Source organism: Peromyscus leucopus, unplaced genomic scaffold (assembly GCF_004664715.2).
Source record: "Peromyscus leucopus breed LL Stock unplaced genomic scaffold, UCI_PerLeu_2.1 scaffold_214, whole genome shotgun sequence".
In the NCBI taxonomy this organism is placed as follows: domain Eukaryota; kingdom Metazoa; phylum Chordata; class Mammalia; order Rodentia; family Cricetidae; genus Peromyscus; species Peromyscus leucopus.
In genome coordinates this window covers 201,166-221,894 of record NW_023505087.1, presented here as the reverse complement: position 1 = coordinate 221,894, position 20,729 = coordinate 201,166, and the positions used below count along the sequence as shown (strand labels likewise).

General features: G+C 39.3%; 1 protein-coding gene across 1 annotated transcript in view; it reads left to right on the top strand.

Annotated features, from left to right (window-relative positions):
• The window catches only part of LOC114692867 (syntaxin-binding protein 4), a gene marked incomplete at its 5' end in the record, with an annotated part of 130,834 nt that overhangs the window by 25,561 nt on the left and 84,544 nt on the right, over positions 1-20,729 (top strand). The window contains 1 exon segment of the mRNA XM_037201879.1: positions 3,238-3,303. Within this exon segment, the coding sequence (XP_037057774.1) occupies positions 3,238-3,303 (66 nt within the window).

The following is a 20,729-nucleotide window of genomic DNA, read 5'->3' as shown; positions in this document are numbered from 1 at the left end:
GTGGCAACAGCAGATGTAGCTGAGGAGCCAACTAAGCAAGCTGTGACAATTTTGAATCCTCTGATGTTTGTAGGAAATACATTTTTTTCCAGGTGCAGGGCCGTGTCTGAGGGTTGATGTGTTTTGCTAATGCAATTTGAAAATGAAGGCACTGTGTTTTCAGAACAAATCACATATGCTCCAAATACACGATAACATTTTAATTCACTCTCTATAGTGGCATTCTGTTCTCAATGGAATATTGGGTCTAAGTAAGATCCTGACTTTTACCGGAAGTCATTATATGTTCCAAGGAAAGCAACAAAATTTAAATTATTTTGTTAGGTGATGGCCTCTAGTTATTTAATTTAGTCTAGTTATTCAAAAAAGAAGCACCATTTTCTTTCTTCTGTTGTTTTATAATGCCAGTCTTTAGAGAAAGCAAACATTAAAAATTTTTTAGCATATCTTCTCAGAGTTTCTGAAGATAGCCCAGCCAAACCACATTTTTAAAAATAAACATATATGTGCAGGGGTCAGAGACATGTGGGAACTTCTGTACCATTCTCTACCTTTAACTACAACCCTAAAACTGCTCCAAAAAGTGAATTCTTTAAGCAATTATAAAGAAGTGGATATGTGTTAACTCACGCATAGATTAGTTCTTATAGAGCCACTTTATTACAGCTCGGCTTCTGTTTCTCCCATGCTTCAAGATGAGTCACAGCATCTTCTACCATGGCTCTCCCGTGTCTGCCTTGGTAGAGACCCCCTACACCAGCTATTCATCTTACGGGATTTTAAGCCAGTTCTCTGTTAATGGATATTTAGGTTATCTCTAGTTTTCCGTAATCAAAACTAACTCCAGGGACTGGAGAGATGGCTTAGCAGTTATGAGAACTTTTTCCTAGCCCAGAGGACCCGTGTTAGTTTCATAGCATCCATGTCAAATGACTCACAGCTTCCTATAACGCCAGCTCCAAGGGATCCAACACCATCTTCTGGCCTCCAAGGACACCCACACATATATGACATACACACAGTAGATATACACACATGAAAATGAGAAAAAAGTAAGTCTGTAATGATAATAATAATAATAATTCCATTTTTAGTAACTTTGTAGATGTGTGGGTGGGCAGTTGTGAAAGTTCACAGTAAATCTGTGAAAATGGAATTGCAATATTAAAGAATACCAGTATAAAACATTCTGTATATTTCTCCCAATTTCCTTTCATAAGGCTTTAGTAATTTGTATTCCTTCCAAATATAAATGAACTTCCTGCAACTGTGGTTATATTTCATAACTCTGAAATCCCCACCTTTCCATGAATTTGTGTATCTATATGGAAATGCAGAATTCATTTTTTAAATCATTAGTTTCTTCTTACTCTTTTCGAACAGTCCTATAGTGTTGGTCATGTTAATAAGACAGAATTTTCTATGTGATTCATCTTTACACAAATAAAATCCACAGATATCAGCGGTTTCAGAGGTTCTTGGATATTTTTCCTTTCCCTAAATTTTATCACTGTTAGATTTAATGATATATTTTGTTTTATTTTAATGTCAATATTAACTGCTAAGATTTTAATTTGAAACTGTGTGAGCCATACTCATGTAACATTTAGACAAGGTCCCCACGAGGAGCCATTTAATCAAGATCACCTTTCAAGTTCATGAACTGTAATTGAGCATATTTTAATGTTGCAAAGCCCTGGAGTCCCAGAATAAAACAGACTCTGTTTTAAGTTTCCTCTGCATTAAATCTTTTCTCTGAGACCCATTCTCCTCTAAAGTTTTATAAGGGCTGGAGGGCTGTCTCAGTCGTTAAGAGTGGCTGTTGTTCATATAGAGAATCTGGGTTCTATTCCCAGCACCCACGTAATGGTTCACAACCAACCATAACGCCAGTTCCAGGGGATCCTATGCTTTCTTTGACCTCTGTGGACACCAAGCACATATGTGGTGCACATACATACATGCAGGCCAAACACGTATACACATAAAATAAAATGAATAAATTTATTTTAAAAGTAGTATATCAAGCAATAAATATTTTACTTGAGATAATGTTTGTATTTTCAGTTATTATACCTGTTGTGCTACAGGTGTGTACACACACACAGGGGTATGCACACTTGGACACACAGAGCAGCCGAGCTTGTAGAATGAGGATTGGAGCAGAAATGGTCTACTCCCACTCATCATCCTCTGACAGCTCTAGTCTCTGTGTCTCACTTGAGGTACAAATAGGCCATGGCTAATTTCCATTTTGCAGAAGTGATGCATCATAGTGCGTTGGGAACTTTTTAACGAAGCCTTTCACAGACTTCAGACCGCTCCTGCTTTTCAGAGAAGAGTGGAAATGTAGGTGCATTTCCCGTTTACAGGTGCAAAGGAACACAGAGCAGAGCGCCGAGCGTGAAGGTGGCTTGAGAGCATAACGCCACACAAGGACCCAGGCTCTCCGCTGCTGGCCTGGGGCAGTCATGGGACTACTCAGTCACACTCACTTCACTTGCCTTTATTTCCCCTCCTCGACCAGAGCAGGCCGAGTTATCCAGAGGTCAGGTTTGGCCTCTTCTAAACTCGGTGATGTTGCCATGAGTCTTCACCACTCCAAGGTCCAAGTAGCCTGTTCACATTTTCCGGAAGCTGGCTCCTGGGTCACTAAGCATTTCTGACTAGACCACTCAACACGGTGGGACATCTCAGAGTACATGCTTAATTTAATTTTAGGTTCCAAGATGGTAGTATTTCACCTTTATGTCGTAGACAACTATGTATTTCATATTTTGGCATAATATTTGTCTCCTTTTTGTGAGTTAATTGTTCGAAAATGGGCTAAAATTACATTAGGAAACTAAGAGTCGACCCAGTCTTTCTTTGGTATGATTAGAAGGTTTTTTTATGCCTAATTCAGAATAACAAGGCCTTTTGTCTGGTTGCTCTTTGGTAATAACAGCTGTCACTCAAAATTTAGTTGCTGTTTACCCATTTCAATCCTGACTGATTTCTTTTGGATCTCAGAATTTGACATCATATAACATTAAAGCAATAAAGAATGTTTTCACCAGAATTATACTTAGATAGCTAAGTACTAGAGAATGATATGTGAAACCAGAAAATGAGCAGGAATTGCATTAGGAGATGTTAACAGTTTGATGTTTGGGGAATAAACTTTGAAACAGAGGACTAAAAATCATGCTTGGTGTCACGATGACATGCTATTAATTCAGTGCTTTTTAAACACAGGAGAAATTACTTGAATCAGAGAAACATAGGAAGGAGCTAACAGAAGAACTCCAGAGTGTGAAACAGGTAAGTCTGTGTGGGGGTAGGGTGTGGGGGGATTGGGGTTCGTGAGGGTGGGTGCATGGGTCTACCCAAATTTTAAAGCGGTAGTGCTTCATCATATCTCAGAATCTGCTGCTGCAAACGACCCAGGAGAAAACTGGAGAACTCTTAAAAAAATGAATGTTTGGAATTTATACTCACTGGAGTCCTGATCTGTTACTCAAACAGGTTTTAAAACTCTGAAATGGCCTTCATGAACCAAAATGACCATCCCGTTGCTTTCCTGTCCTTTCATTTCCCTTTTCTTTCTGTCCTCCCTTTCTTTCTTTTATTATTTGTACTTCAAGATTTTATTAAAGAAAAACAAAACAAGCACTCCTCCCCAAAACTACACCACAGAGCATTGTTACAGTTAGTTGTTAATAGTGAATGATTAAGAATTTGCTTCCATTTTCCATAGTCTTCACCAAATTGGAAACAGATTAGAACAAGACAGATAGAAATATGAAAAAGTAGAAGCACAAACAGTGAATCCACTCTGAATGTTAATACTCTGAGTAAGTGTTTCTAGAACCCTGTTAGAGACCTGTGGTGGTTGCTTGCTTCTGAATCCCTGTCACACTGCCCTCATGGAAAGCATTAAAATGGCCGAGAAAACAAACGGAGCCACACGTGACTCCTATCCTCAATATGGCCACGACAGAGACCAGAATAAACCTCCAAAAGTACATATAAGGAGAATAAATTATTTTCAAAGTAAATCCTGAAGCTAGCCTGCCACTCAAACCCAGGCTACCTAGAACAGAGAAGGCATTAAGGACTCTGAAAAGAGTAGAGAGACACAAGAATCCATGAAATAGAAGTGAAATCAGCCCAGAAAGAGAAGGTGTAGTAATCAATGCCCAAATCCCAGACATCTGACAGGACTTGAAGGCTCTCAGCCTGGATTCAGAAGAGTGTGCCCCCCACCCCCGAAGTAGCAGCCACTGAGAGTCAAAGCTTCTGGGAAGAATCAGGTAAATTAGTTAACAGAATACAGTGAGACCAGGCAGTTACACACACACACAAAAAAAACCCAAGAGGAAAATGACGGATCTTACAGAAAGAGAAGACATATCAATCTGCCTACTTCTCACCCTGTTTCTATCAGTAATATGACCCATAATGCACCTACACAGAAGATGGTGCTCTTGACCTAAGACCTGTCTATGACATAATATTTTTAAAAGAAAAAAAGAGAAAAAAATTCAACATCATTACCAAACTGCAAAAGTTAATGTGAATTAAAGTTCAGTCCTGGTAAAATGTGCACAGCAATTGAGTAACAAAATGGTAGACAGCTGTAACGCAACATTCCACATTCAGCCAAATAAGTATTTGGAGCTAAGAGAAATATGCCTCAAATCTGAAATTTAAAAAGAAGAAGACAAGAAAGACTAGGGCCAGTGAGATGGCTCTTGGAGTCAAGGTACTTGCTACCAAGCCTGACAGTTGTGAAAATTTAGTAAAGAAATAGAAATGAAAATTAAATTTCCAAGATTTATATTCAAGTGCACTAGAAACGGGACAATAAATTGTAGAATTTCTTGGAGAAACCAGTCAGAACAACAACAACAAAAAAGGCTAAAATTGAGAATTATCCAGTCAAACTTTCCAGAATTAGAAAAGCTGCATCAAATGAGCAGCCCTCTTGGAGGGTCCAGAACCTCCTACCACCACATGTGTACACGCCCAGAAAGATGATGGCATTTTCAGGGCCAAGGGGTAAGTTCAGTTACTCCTCGAGCAACGTCACAAAGTAGGAAGTGCTCGAGTTGACAGAGCCACACCATGAGGAGCTGCCTGACAAGGACTTCTGTGCCTGCATCTGGATGAACCAGGACACCAAAGCATTAATCATAGTCGTAAATGATGCACCGTGGAATAATGATAACTCACAAGCCCGTACCATGTATAATTAGATTAGCTAATAGATGGGGAGAGAGCAGCACTGTGGCTCATGGTGATTGTAGAGTGCAGACTGGAGACAGCAGCAACACTGCTAGATTTGGAAAGAAGCATTTGAATGTTTTAGTAAGGATTGAATTAGGGAACAAATTAAGATGCTAAATTTAGGAGGAAATTTTAATGAACAAGATATCTACATAGTTATGTGGTTTAAAAGTAACTCTCCAAACCACTGCTAATTATAAGGGAGAAATAGTAATTATGCAGTGGAAAATTGAGAAAAACAGTTTGATGCTAAAAGTTGTCCTCACCAATGAAGAAGTCATCGTCACTCCAAATGTGATACCCTGAAAAGGACACAGTGTCACCTGTGTGCTATTCTGACTGAGAGTGTGTAGCCTAAGTCTAACCTCAGGGGACATCTGGGGTGTGTGTGTGTGTGTGTGTGTGTGTGTGTGTGTGTGTGTGTGTGTGTGTGGTATTCTTCAGAACCACTCACCCTAACCTGATACATGCTGGACATTAAGAGGAGTTAAGAAACAGGAAATCTAAACAAATGCCTGACCCAAGGCTGGATCCTGTACTGGGTGGGGGGAATAATGAAGGACATTACTGAGTGATTTGCCCAATCTGGAATGCAGAAGGTAGATCAGATTGATAAAAATATTGACTAGAATTTGAAACTCCTAAATGAACTATAGTTACATATCTTTATTAGGAATACTGTTGTACTTAAGGGGAAAGGGCTATGATTTATGTAATTTACTCTACATGGTTAAGTAACCATATGCATGCATGCATGTTACATACACATACATATACATGTTGAATATAGGGAGGTTGAAAACATAGTGTTTTTGCAACAGCTTCTAAATATCCATGCTTTATAAGAATACCTTGTATCTCATTCATCAGCATATTGACCAAAGGCTAAATCTGGTATGGTTGGGAAATCTGGGTGGAGAATATAAGAACATTCTTCTTCTTCCTCTTTATTTTTCTTTAAGTTTTATTAATTTATTTTATGTGTATGAATGTTGGCCTACGTGTACATATTGCAACACATGCATGCCTATTGTCCAAGGTCAGAATAACCCATGGATCCAGTGGATCTGGAGTTATATATGGTTGTGAGCCACCATGTGGGTGGTGAAACCAAACCTGGGTCCTCTGCAAGAGCAGCAAATGTTCTTAACCACTGAGACATCTTCCAGAATAATGCTATTCTTAGACCTATAAAAAAAATTATTATTTTTTTTGTTTAAACTTTTTCATTTTTACATACCACCCACTGTTCCCCTCCCTCCCCTTCTCCTGTCCCCCCATGTCCCCCAATCCCACCCCCTATTCACTCCTCAAAGGGGTCTAAGGCTTCCCTTGGTAGTCAACACATGCTGGCATACCAAGTTGGGGCAGGACTAAGCCCCTCCAATATTAAATCCTCTATAGTTCAGCAAGTTTTCAGACTTTTGTTTTGAGATAGCCTTACTCTGTAGCCTGGGTCAGCCTCAAACTAATCACAGTTCTCCTGCCTCAGCCTCCAAAGTGATAGAATTACAGTTTAAACACTCTTTTTTGTTGTTTTAGTTTTTAATTAAAGTGTATGTGTGCACGCACACCTGCATGCACATGCACACACACATACATGGTGCCTAAGTGCATATGGACAACTTTAGAGAACTAGTTCTTTTCATCCTGCCTTTGGGTTCTGGAAATGGACTGGCTCATCAGGCCTGGCCATGGACATCTTTACCCTCCTAGCACCTAATTGGCCCCAACCCTTATTTTATGAACTATTTGATGTTATGCCTTTTAAGTTTTTTTTTTTTTTACTTCTATGTCTTTAGTACCTGTACCTTCAGTATGCTTTACATTTCAGTGTTTCTTTGTGTTCTGAAAGTGGGATTTATGAATCTTCCTAGTTAAATTTATGTGTAAAATAAATTAAAGGATGTTCTCACTACATTTAATTAAAACTTTCTGTCTTCCTAAGTTCTTGGGGTGCATTAACTGTTGATTACCAACTATGTTTGATGTAATCGTTACACTAAAGCTGACAGAAGACACAAATCTGAGAAAGAAAGGAAGGGCGTAAGGAAAGGAACCAGCAGGTGTGCTGTCTTTGCCCGGCAATACCTACCTGTGCACATAAGGCCTTCTGGTATTTATTTCTCTGAAATGATTATTGTCCATTATACAAAAAAACATCAAATATATCAATAAGTCATCTGTATCAGAACTTAATATGAATAAACAGGGAAACAAGATAGATGAAAGTGTGAAGAGTCCAGATTCTTACTCTTCTATGATGGGTGAATGTGCAGAAGCACAGGTGTAGGAGATAAGGGGCTACTGAATGCATGTGAGAATTAGACCATGTAGGTTTGTACCCCCATCCTTCCTCATGTTAGCAGGTGGCCTCCAGCAAGTTACTTTGCCTTCCTAAGTCTGCGTTTGATAATAGGATCCGTCCCAAGAATGTCAGAATTGAGTGAGAGTAAATCCATACAGTATGCTGTATACCACCCATAGTAAACACTCAAGTATTATCATGACTGTTAGAAGTCATAGAAGGAATGTTAAAAGATGGCTGCAATTTGTTTTAGCCATTAAGTTTAGAGGGTAAATGAAATTCTAGCTGAGGGATTAGAGAACTTCTCATATTGGGCTATAAACAGTGTGAACATTCTTTCATAGCAGGAAGAAGCATGTCTGTAGGGCCAGAGGCCATTTTTGTGTTTGTAATTTTCACTGTGTTTGTTTCTTTGTGTCTGATGAAGTAATAATAAAGTCAACCTGTAATTTACCCGAGGACTTCAGAGTTTCAGTGTGATAACTTGTCAGCTGATCCGTAGAAAACAGCAGTTAAGTATTCTTGTAATATCATCACTGTAATTACTAAATAGAAACATGGAGATAAAGAGGACAGGAAATGACATTTAAGTTAAAAATTTGAGGCCAAAGCACATAGGTCGTTGAATACTAACCTACAGATTCAACAATCAACTGCCTCCAATGAGAAAAATGAGCATTTCCTCCCACCCTTAATCTGATCACATTCTTTTTCACGCCACATCCAACATATTATCCTTGTAGAATTTGAGGTCGGCTGAATGTTTTTTAATTGAATGTTTATAATTATAGTATTTACCACTCTTTAGCACTGCCCTCTCTGTTCCAAGCCCATCTTCCTGGTATTGTCAGCTTCCTTCTATATCATACTTCTACCCTTGCCTCACCCCTGAATAGTCCAGATTAAACGCTTTAAAAAAAAAAAAAAAAAAAAAAAAAACTTAACAAAAAAACTGTAGGTTTAGGGTAAAAGGGCCAGCCAAAGAGACATACATAGTCTGGCCCTGAAACCAGAGCCAGTGAAAGAAACACCCCAGCCCTGAAACCAGAGCCAAAAGCCTAAAACGGGCCAGTGAAAGAAACACACCCTAGCCATGAAACCAGAGCCAAAGAAACCCACTCTGCCTCTGACCAACTCAGCACCAAAACCAACCAATCCCGGAGCAGGAAAACCAACCAATCTCTGAGCTCGAAATCCAGCCAACCTCTCAGCTTGTCTAAACTCAGGGATTGAAATCTGACAGTTCCCACCCTGAAAATCTTCACCCTGGAAAAACTCTGCTCCTGAGAAGCCCTATATAAGTAAGCCTCTCTCTGCCTGTTCAGTTGGCCTCTGCCGTTTTCTACCCTGACGGAGGCAGCCACTCTCCTGGATTCTTCCCTCTCAATAAATCTCTTGAGTGAGGTTTGAGTGAGACCTTCTGTCTCCCAAATGGAACGGAGCAGGGAAGTAACAGCTTTCCCTGGAGCCAGAGCAGAAAGGAACAGAACTGTAGTAACTTCGCTGGGAAAACCTTCCCCTAGCAGAGCAGAGTTGTTACATTGGGGAAGCCTTTCCCTGAAGCAGGGCAGTAAGCTCCTTCGTTTGAGGTGACTTCATGGTACTCCTTGGCTCCTGACTGCCAGGGTCCCTTTCCATCTGATCAGCAATGCTTACAGTAGGACTTACTGTCATATCTAGTAAAAGCCAAAAATCTACCAAATAGATGCCAAAGCTGACAAGTTGGCCAACGGGATCTGCCATCTTGCCCAACCGACTCCTCTCATGCTCTCCTCACCTCCACCCCGCTGTGTTTCTCCATCCCTTCTATTCCGCTTTCTCCAGGCCCCTGGTCTCCTGTACCACCACCTACATGGTGGGCGGGAGGATTTTTGAGTAGTGCTAATCTCTTTTGCTCATCCTTTACAATGTACTTGTTAGGTTTTTCTTCATAGCTTTATCTCCTGAGATGAGAGTGTTTCTTGGGGACAGTGACCTCTGATTTCAGCAACAGCTGCCACAGACTATGGCACAGGTACTCCTATGTTTGGGAAAGTGAGGAAGGGAAGAAGGAAAAAAAATGAGAGATTAATTTAACATTGGGGTTAGGAAGTAACTGAAGAGCAAATAAAAGACTATTGTAAAGGTCCAATTTAATACCATCCAATAGAAAAATAAAAGCCACTTACAGACAGTTAAATTGGACTAGCAGAAAGAAACAATAAAATTACATATATTTAATCTGTTACATATAAAATATTTTGGCATGCAACAATGTTAAAATTTTTTAATGAGATACTTCATATTTTTTGCACTGTATCTTTACAATAGTATTATTTTCCACTTTTAGAGCATCTTTATAATATTAAATTTTGATTGGAAATACTGGACCTGTGTTTTAATAAAATTTATGTGAAAACATAAATTCATGTGCTCAAATTTCTCTAAGCTTACTTTAAAAGTTTCTTATAACTGAATTAAATCCCAAAGTTTTATAATATTTTTATCCATGTTCACATAACTTTTTTAGAATAATTTATTTTTTCATAACTACATCCGCTTAAGAATATTGTATAATTCTTTTCAACTCAGTAATATAGCTTCATTTTCCAGGAAATGACATACATTGGTCATAGCACTAAACAGTATCAGCTGCAAAACATTTTAAGATCCTTTTAGTTTTGTAGCCAATTCATATAATATCTATCAATAAGTAGGATTTACCTGTTGATACATATGAGGAAAATATAAAGTAATTAAAATTGTTTGTTATTATTACCAATTTCAATGGCAGTTTAAGTTCTGACTGTTTCATACTTCAGAATTCAGATCTCCCATTTGTAAGAGTTTCATGTGAATTAGTTCATTCATATGCAGTGTGATATTAATGAGAAAATGTAAATTGTACTGCCTTTGTTGTTGTTGTTGTTGATTACTAGATAATGGGACTAAAACTGTGCCCGCAGCAGTTTTACACAATGAGCACCAGAAAGCTAAGCACAGGTTTGTGGGGTTTTTAACCATATGTATCTTTCTTATGGTGTAATAAAATAATAAAACGCTTGTTTAAAAACATCAATAAATTCAGTGTTTTGCTCTGACAAAGCTGGAATACCATCTGCTGGAATAACCACTTGCTTTTCATTATCTAGCTGAAATATTCCTTTAAAATATCTATTCTAAACATTTTGAATTTTTTTCCTCAGCTAAAAATTAACATTTCACCAAAACTTTGGAAGTTCTTTGAGATAAATGATCTTGAAATCTCAGTCAGCTATTTTCTCTTTTGTTACATCATGTACCTGAAACTATAGAAAAGTAATTGGTTTACATATTTTAATTCTGCAGATCGCTAGTATTGTTAGAAAGTTTCTAGGGTATGTGGGAATTTGTTACTTAATTAAAGAACTATATCTATATTTACAAAGTACTTTTTTCTGTCCTTATCATAACTGAAATTACCAGCTTAATTTAAAAAAAAATGGTTTCCTTTGTTGCATAAACCAAATAGGTTCTCCCGCTGCCAGGGTTACAGATGTGGGGCATTTCCTTCTGAGTTAACGACGAATCCATTCGTTCTTTGCTGGTTATTTAAAAAAAAAAAAAAAAAAACTTTCTAGCAAACTCATGGTGCACTTACAAAAATATGTTTCACTATTGCTCAGTTTTTATATATTAAAAAAAATATTGTACTCCAAATATCTTTGTAAAAATCATGCTCAGTCTCTTTTTTCTGTCCTGGTCATATTGCTAGTCAGTTTATTCTTCATCAGTAGAATATCCTAATTGTATTCTTCTTAATATCTTGATATATTCTTTGACAGTATCCTACATGTGTGTAATGTATTGTGATCATTTCCACCCCCAACTCCACTCCACTCCGTCGTCTCTCCCCTTACCCTTTATACTTCCCCATCCCACCTTAATGTGTCCTCTCTCTCTCTCTCTCTCTCTCTCTCTCCTCCTCTCCTCTCTCTCTCTCTCTCTCTTTCTTTTTATAACCTTCTGAGTCCAATTAGTGACGCCTGCATGCTTGGTGGTTGTGGGGTCCTCCACCTGCCAGTGAATGCACCCCTGAAGATAGTGACTCCACCTCCCTCCGCAGCCATCAGTTGGGAATAGCTCCTTAGCTAGGACAGTGCCTTGTGAGCCCCTCCCCATGCATGCCTGAATCCCGGGGACCTTGGGTAACTGTAGCTGCTGTGAGTTCATGAGTACAGTGGCCATGTCGTGTTCTGAGGACAGCATGTCACAGCACTTTCCCATCCTTGGTCTCTGACATTCGCTGTGCTCTGCCTCCTCAGCAGATATTCCCGGAGCCTCGAAGGGGTTGATAGAGATGCTGACTTTAGGGCTGAGCACTCACTCAGCAGTCACTGAGTCTCAGCTCTTGGGTCAGATACAAGGCTCTACAATGACTGCTGCTCCCCGGGAAAAGGAGATTCTCTAACCAGGGATGAAAGCAGCACTAATCTGTGCATTGAAACAGATATTTAGCAGGCATCTGACACCGTGTGCGTTTAACAGAACAACATTAGTAAGCTCCCTCCTAAGGCCTATGGCCTCCCCAGCCATGTTTTGTTTTGTCTGTTTGTTTTACCAAAGTTACACCAATTCTTCCTGTACAGTGGGCCTCCAATCCAGTCAGAAAGTGGGCGGCTGTGCCCATAACCGTCATGCTGCTGCCGCACCAGCAGACACATAGTGTCCGGAAGGTGGGGTTGTGGCAGACAGGGTCCACTACTACTGGGGAAGTCCTCTGATGCTCTTCTCCCTCAGTCGCCTGCATGGCACCTCTCAGCACTATGGAAACTAGCCAGGGGGAAGTTTCTAGGTCAGCTCAGCTGGGTTTCTCTGTGTCCTACAAGCAAAGTGTGTTATGTCTTCAGCCATAGCATCTTACAAACTAGTTATGGTAGGGAAGCAAGGCCAACGGCAGTAGCATGTGGTGTTTGGGGGGCAGGGAGCTCTGGGGTCTCGCTGACCAATAGTTCATGGGGAAGGTCCCTTTATTAATTCATTTTGAGACTGTATCTTGTAAAATGATGAACCAGTCCTAAAAGCATCGTGGTTTCTCCTTTCAAAAGTTCTTCAGCTGTTTTAAATTACGGAAGCGGATTTACCTTTAGTGTAGTGACCTAAAAAGAAATCAGCGAGTAACTAAGGGGAAGAGAGGAGTAGTGGGCAAAAGGCAGAGAAAGAAAAGATAGAAGAACAAGCTTTAGGCATCGGCGTCCTTTTTCACTGAAAGGGTCTGGCCCCTTGTTTTTCTTCAACCAGGGATCACCATGACACTTCATACTCTTGCTTCTGTAATGAATTGACTGGTTTCTGAAACCCGGCCTTTTTTTTTTTTTTTTTTTTTTTCATGCCCTACAGAATAGCCCAGCCCTGCTGTTTAAATTATGAGGACAGTTTCCCATGAAGTTTTACTTGTCATTTTTTTCTTTCCTTCAAGTTCTAACAACTTCTAACAGGCATGAGGCGGTCCTGTAGCATCTTCCTTTGATCAACAACTTTCTAAAACCCACCCTCACACTCAAGCTGTTTTTTAAATGTCCTTCCAAGGTAGTGTTATGACCTCGGGCAACATGAATTGGTGAATACTCCAACGCCAAAATACTTGGCTTGTCTGAACCGGTCTTTGCCTGATGGAACACGGGAAGTTTGTTTATTTGCAGCTTGGCTAGGATCAGATACCTGGTCCACTTGTAGTTGTCTCACCTGTGCCGAGTTTGGGCTGACGACTTCAGAGGGGCAGGAAATAGGAGGTCGAGTAAGTTCAGGATTCTCTGGCGTGGACTTGTCCACAGCACACACTGCTGGCAGCTCTCTCTGGGTGTGTGGATGAGGCAAGACTGACAACTTTGAAAACAAGTTACCGATCTCTAAAAAGAGCGTAGTCCCAGGCTGGAGAGATGGCTCAGCCGTTAAAGGCTAGGCTCACAACCAAAAAAGAGCATGGTCCCAGTCCCACACTTCTCAGGAGTGTTTCCTTGTGGCTTTAAAAGAAACAAGGACACCTCTAATTTTTACATGTGGGTGACCTCCGGATATCGCCTTAGCTTTTGGTAATTTGAACTTTTAATAGTTTTTCTGTAGCAGTACTAGTAGTTATTCTAAAATACCATCTCATCATTGGAGGGAAGAAAATAAGAAAAATACAGATGTTCGTTGTATCAATCCTTCCTCTTCCCAAAAACATGGTATAGTAAAATGTTCCTCCTCTTAGACTGATAACTTCTGCTTCCTCTAAAGACCTTTTACAGAGAGATGCCTCGTGCTGCTCTTTTGGGCCGTGGCCACCTCCTACCTCACACTCTCCTCATACCTGACAACTGCTAATCTATTGTCCACTCCACGTTTTGTCATTTGGAAATCCTATACACATGGAACCATATATAGCAAGCCGCTTTTCATCATCTATTTTCACTAATCTTAACTCTTGGATCCATCTGGAATGTTGTAGCAATCTACAGGCTGCTCTTTTTTGTTGATGAGAGCATTATAAAACTAGTTTTCTCTAAGATGTCGGTGGACTGTTTCAACGTTGCCTTCCTGGTTGTGATTTTCTACTGCTAGCATTCAGGATGTGACTACTAGGTGAGATTTTATGAACATGAGATCGCTGTGTGGTATTATAATTGTGACTCAGTACTAACCTTAGAAAGGCATTTAAGGCTGGGTGGTGGTGGTGGTGGTGGTGGTGCAGGTGCACGCCTTTAATCCCAACACTCGGGAGGCAGAGCCAGGCGGATCTCTGTGACTTCGAGGGCAGCCTGGTCTACAAACGAGATCCAGGACAGGTACCAAAACTATACAGAGAAACCCTGTCTCGGGGGGGGGGGGGGGGGGGGGGGGGGGCATTTGTGATTCAAGAAGCTTATGAAACAAGTAAACTTGGATATATTTTTCAGCATTAATTCTCTTTTTTTTATGATCAGAAAATGACTTCTCTTTTCCCTACCATTAGACTGTCCTAGACACTGCCTAAGGTGAGGAAAGCTTACTTGACAAAAGGAGCAGGAGACGTGCTTTCCCAGAGTCCCAGTCATTGTCCTGTTTATACCTGGTGATTCACTTGAAGTGAATGCAGCACTCCAGGCAAGCTTTAACAACTCAAGTGTTGCTATGGCTACAATATGGATGAAGTATCTCCTCAGTTTCCTGTTGGAAGGCCGGTGTTCAGGGTAAAGATACAAACAGGCGATAGAACCATTAAAAACTAGAAAGACCCTTAGGTCATGGGTCACACACCCTTGGATGTTCTCCCGGGACCCTTTCCTCTCCGTGCAATTGCTCCTTCTCACACATGCGCCATGTCACTTGTACTTCCACCATAACACCATCCACCATGATGTAACACAGCCAAGTGACCTGTCAGTCATCATGCTGTTGGGAACTAACTAAACCTTTCTTTACAAGTTACCCCACTCAGTTAGTTTATAGCAGGAATGACTAATACAAGCATCTACCTCAGAATTTCCATTAGAGAAGATCTTGGTGTCTCAAGGACTCCAAGAGACATTTTTTTTTCTGTCTTGTCTGTACTATAAACTTATTTTAATTGTGCTGACTTTATTAGAGACCATTTTCAGTGTTGGAGGAACTTGGACAGAAAGTGATGGTATGGAGACCTGCAGTTAATTTGGTTATACCATTACCTGTAGGAGGTTTCCCTATGGGAAACTGGTGAAGAGAGCATTCCATACAATACGTCTTTTATGGTCTGGCTCAGCAAGGGACAACATGCCATCCTCCAGCCATCACTTTGCACATGCCTATAGTAACTTGCAAGAGAGAACTGACAGAGTCCTTTTAAATCATGTATTAAATATGGGTTTTATAGGAAGGTACCATGAAGGCTAACACATACAGCCTTTAGCACTGTAGGGAGAAAAAAAGAGTAAAATAGAGCAAAACCATCACTTCTAGTGAACTTTTCCTAGTAGGGACCTTGAAGCTGGTGGGTTGTTGAGACGTATTGTATACAAACAAGTGGTTTTGTAGCCTCACCCTCCATAATTTTCTTTATTTATCTAAGAACAAACAAATACATACCTCTAAAAATCCATATCATTTGCTGATGGAGCACCTTTAGGTTCCACTTTAGACATCTGTGTAGATGCCAAATTTTTTTAAAATATCGAGCAATATATAATAGTTGGACTGACAAACGAAACATTTGATCCAAGGAGGAAGTAGTGATAAGGTGGTTGGTACTATAAAAGTCTTATCTTGCTGTTCGGTTGTGAGAAACACCTTCAGTACTCCTAGTGTCATGTGGGACTCATGACATGGTACTAATGATTTATTCACAAATATTGAAGAGCTACAAAAAGACTCATCTAGTCTTGGCTGACCCACATAAGTAAATTATTCTATTTTAAAATGTACATTGGAGAGATTGTCTATGCCTGAGTTGGAGACTAACGAGATCTCCATTGTAGTTCTTGAGTGTTAAAGGCAGCACTTGCACTTGGTGATTCACTTGAAGTGAATGCAGCACTGTAGACAAGCTTCAGCAAACTCAAGTGTTGCTATGGCTACGATATGGTTGCAGTATCTACTCAGAGTTCCTATGTTGAGTGTAAGCCTGGTGTTCAGAGTAAAGATTAAATGAGCGATAGAACCATTAAAAACTAGAAAGACCTTAGGTCATGGGTCACACCCTTGGATGTTCTCATGGACTCTTTTCTTTCCAGGCAATTATCCTTCTCACCATGCTCCATCTCACTTGCACTTGCTGATGTGGCAGAAATGACATCTACTGGTCTCCACGAGCCTTTGTCTAACTGCTTCTCCTTTCGTGCCTTTTTATCTTTTTCTCTCATACTCTTAAGACCTGCCTCATCCCATTTCCCCCATAGTATATGAGATCCCTTATATGGTAGGTACCGACTCTTTTTTATTGTTTGCTTTTGGTTTGGTTTGGTTTGGTTTGGTTTGGTTTTTTTTTGAGACAGGGCTTCTCTGTGAAGCAGTCCTGGAACTCACTCTTATAGACCAGGCTGGCCTCGAACTCACAGAGATCCGTCTGCCTCTGCCTCCCGAGTGCTGGGATTAAAGGTGTGTGCCCCCATCGCCCAGCCTAGATATTGACTCTTATTTCTCCCAACCCATTTTAACCTGTGCAAAACATCCCTTCTCTCGTTGCATGAACATTAGTGGTTTTGTACTGTCACTTTAATGTTACTATCTTTTTCTTTTTAAAATCTTTGAAGAACTGTATTCCTGGCCATATATCAGATGCATATTTACCCAGATCCCCATCCTACCTTTATTTAATGCTGAAAATATTCTGTCAGCATGTAGTGGAAGATGAGAGTATACACTTTTCCCCCAAGTGGTTTCCTGTAGCAAACATTTATTGTTTTTTTGTGGTATCACCCTTAGTTATAGACTCATTTTTACATAGCCTAAAGTTTGTTTCACCTATTCCATCTTTACAGTACTTTTTCAATAATTATTTGCTAGGCAAGTGACTATTTTATTTACCTCATTGACTAGAATAAGATATTATAATTATTTATATGTGAATTACATCCTTAGGCTGTGTCCTACATTGTACCTCCCTTCTGAACTTCAAGATCTTAACAAGATTCTCATTCTCTCTCTCTCTGTCTCTGTCTCTCTCTCTGTCTCTCTCTCTGTCTCTCTCTCTCTCTCTTCTCTCTCTCTCTCTCTCTCTCTCACACACACACACACACACACACAACACACACACACACACACACACCAAAAAAAAGTTTAATAAATTTGTATTTCAGACTTAATTTGAAGTGAATGTACTTCTCTTTAATGACAGAGAGCCACTTAAACCCTAAAGTTTGGAAGAATTCTCCATGGTTATTATCTAAAGATGTAGCCACTGAGCTGCATTGTGTCTATAAAAAGAGTTTAAACTCTTATGAAAGGTTTTCAGTATTATAATATTCTCCTTGAGCACATTTGTAACTAAATGGCACGTAGATTTTTATTTGTCAACTTTCAGTACACTAAAAAAAAATACATGTTCAGGGTTAACCATTCTGATGTTAAAACATGGTGTTAAACTAGTTAACATTATATGTGTGTGGTGTGTGTGTGTGTAATATATATATATATATATATATATATATATATATATATATATTAAAGATTATCACTTGGTACAACTTACCTGAGTTATGTACTTACATACCTGTCCTGACTAGGAACTCCTCTTTGTGAAGGAGATTGGAAAGTATTTTCTTTGCTGTCCAAAGGCAGAAAATGGGTTTTGTACCTCTTAGAGTGGTAGCTACAGGTAAAGAAGTTGGCAACCCTAGGAAGGTTAATTAGAGCTAATTATAATATGATTGACCTAATTTTCCTCCAGAAAGTTTAAGTGATTCTTTCTTTGAACAGTGAAGATTTATTTTTCATATACACTAAACCCTGTTTTCTGAACTTACAATTATCAATCTTATACGCTTACAAAACAAAAGAAGTGTTGCTTCCTACATTGTAGAATAAGGATTAGGTGGGTTGGAACAAACCTTTAAGATTTTATCATCCTTGACAGCATTTACTGTATTAATACATGTTGAAAAGGGAATATAAACAAATATTTGTAATTTTAAATCTTTAATGCAAAAATAACATAATTGTCAAACAGTGGAAGTATAACATTTCTTTTAACTTTGACATTTGCTTCATTTTATTTAGATTTTATATAATCTCATTTGCTTGATAAATACCATAAAATGTACTTTTAATTTCTTATGTAGATGTGTATTAGGCTATGTGTGAATCTTTATGTGTGTCATCATGGAAGACAGTTTAATTATACTAAAGCTAGAAGCTCACTTGGATGCTGCTAGTGGAGACTTTGAAATATGGAGAGGAGGATATATTTTACTGTGGCCCATATTTGTTACTGAAGCTGGAACCTGACTGCTGACTGATAAACTGATCCTTCAGCAATGTGGAGAGCACATTACAATGACAGACACAGGAGGCAAGTCCCTTAGGAGTTTCATCCCGTGCACAAGATGGTAAAAACACAATCTGATGAGAGGATACAAAGGAATTAAAGAAATGGCTGCAACTGCATCATAAAGATCTCACAAGTGTTTAATGGCTGATCAAGTAAGGTGCTACAGTCCTTAGACCTGGATTGCCCATGAAGATAGGAAGAAAGGTGGGGGCGTAGAGACAGGTAATAAGTTTTCTGTGAGTGGTCTTGGTCTTACATGCTCTAGTCTAGCATTTCAGATGCTGAGGCGGAGTATCAACTCAGTTTGAGACTAGCCTGTTCTACACTGAGTTTCAAGTCCAGCTTGGGTTACATAGCAAGAGGGTGTCTCCAAAGTGTTTTGTGAATTTAAAGTCTTCTCTAAATTCATTCATGTTTATTGGGTGTGTTGTCCATTCATTCATGAATATATCTGCAAAGCACTTTGAGATCATCCTTTCAGACAACTAAAAAGTAAGTCAGATACACAAATTAAGGAGACTGGCCATAACTTGTTTTTAAACAATTCTCATTCACCGAACAGCCTTCTTCCTGCAGTAAACCTTAATTTTTTTTTTTTTTTTTTTTTTTTTTTTTGAAAAACTGTAAATGGGCCCCAAGACTCAGAAAGGCTTTCCAGTGAGCAAATGTCGGAAGCTGATGAGAAGCGTTCTCGGGGCTTGGTGGTAGCATAACTTACTGAAGACATATCTCCTTGCAATCTGCTGCTTTCCCCTGTCAGCCACTGACATTTGAAAGATTTACTGATTAGCTTATAAGTTATAGAGCTTGTAAGTGTTGTGGACTTCTGAGCTAATTGCACGTTTGCAACAGCAATTAATGCTTCTCCTACTTTAGAGAGCTGTTAGCACTCATACCTAGAGAGAGGATAGTTTCATGTAATTTTTTTATCATTAAAAAGACATGTGCAAATTACATTTCCAGACAGCTAGTATTACCAGTTGAGTACTTCAAGAAAGCCTTTACTTAATAAATTAGCTTGTCAGGCTGTATAATGGCATACATGATATGTACATTTTTTCCTGAAATAGTACAAAGAAACAAAAGGAAAAACTGTAACAAGGATGGTAATAATTCTTTAACCTTCTTGTGAAAGTTATTATGGTCTTGTAATTGTTAGAGCTCACTATATAGATGAACATGCTGAGTCTTAGAGAATTATGTAGGCAAAATGATAGAAAGTAGATCTCAGATCTAAGATACTGACCTAGCTAGGACCCATCCAAAGCATATGCTTTTGTACTAAGCAAGTGTTATTGTTTTGTTTTGTTGTAGATCATGTTACTTTGTGGGCAAAAATGCTACAGGTGTGAAAACATACAGCACAGTGGCCTTTAGCTAAGGCCTACAAAGATTATCATCAGCTTGAATTGTATTTTCAAAGAAGAATTTGGTCTCTCTTTCCTAAAGATTCACTGCAAAGTTGTGGGGAGGCAAACGTTTGTTTAACAAAGAGGCACTGTGAACTGAAGGCATTTTCTCATTATTGCCCCTAGAAAAATTCTGATTGTACTTCACACTTCAGGATTATACTAATTAATACTTAAAAGCATGTTTTTAGCTGGGTTTCCTGGCCTGCTCTTTTGTCTTTGTTTTCTTTTAAGATCTACCTTTGTAATCTCCATTTACCTCTAGCTCACACAAAGTGTATCAGTAAAAGGCTACTGTATTTGTCCTGACTGGGATTTCAGGTTGATGGCGAGGCACTGAGAGAATTCCAGCTCAGCTGTTACTGACATAGGAGGCTTTGCAGTTATTTATTAGAAGACAGCCTGGGAGGAAAAGAGAAAATGGATTGTTGTGATCCTCTCTGGCTAAATCCGGCCCACTGCGGTTATCTTTTTCTTCCTGCTTTCTCTAAAAGGCATCCTTTCGTGCACTAATCTTTTAAGCAGCCATTCAGTGGGAACTGGGCTAGAACCCTGCTAAGGGGTCACATTCACCAGCCTGACAGTTATACATTTACAAAAGAAATGGTATGAATTTATTCAGCATCAAAACCTCTGCATCTCTTACCACCCAGCCGTATTTCACACCGTATTACCGTCGCTGCGCTGCAAAAGCTGCATAAATCCCATCCAGATTCTTCATTTAATTAACCAGCGTTCTTTGAGCAAAAATAAAAGTGCTGTTTTTATAGAGGAATAAAAGCTGCACGACGCGAGTGTGAAG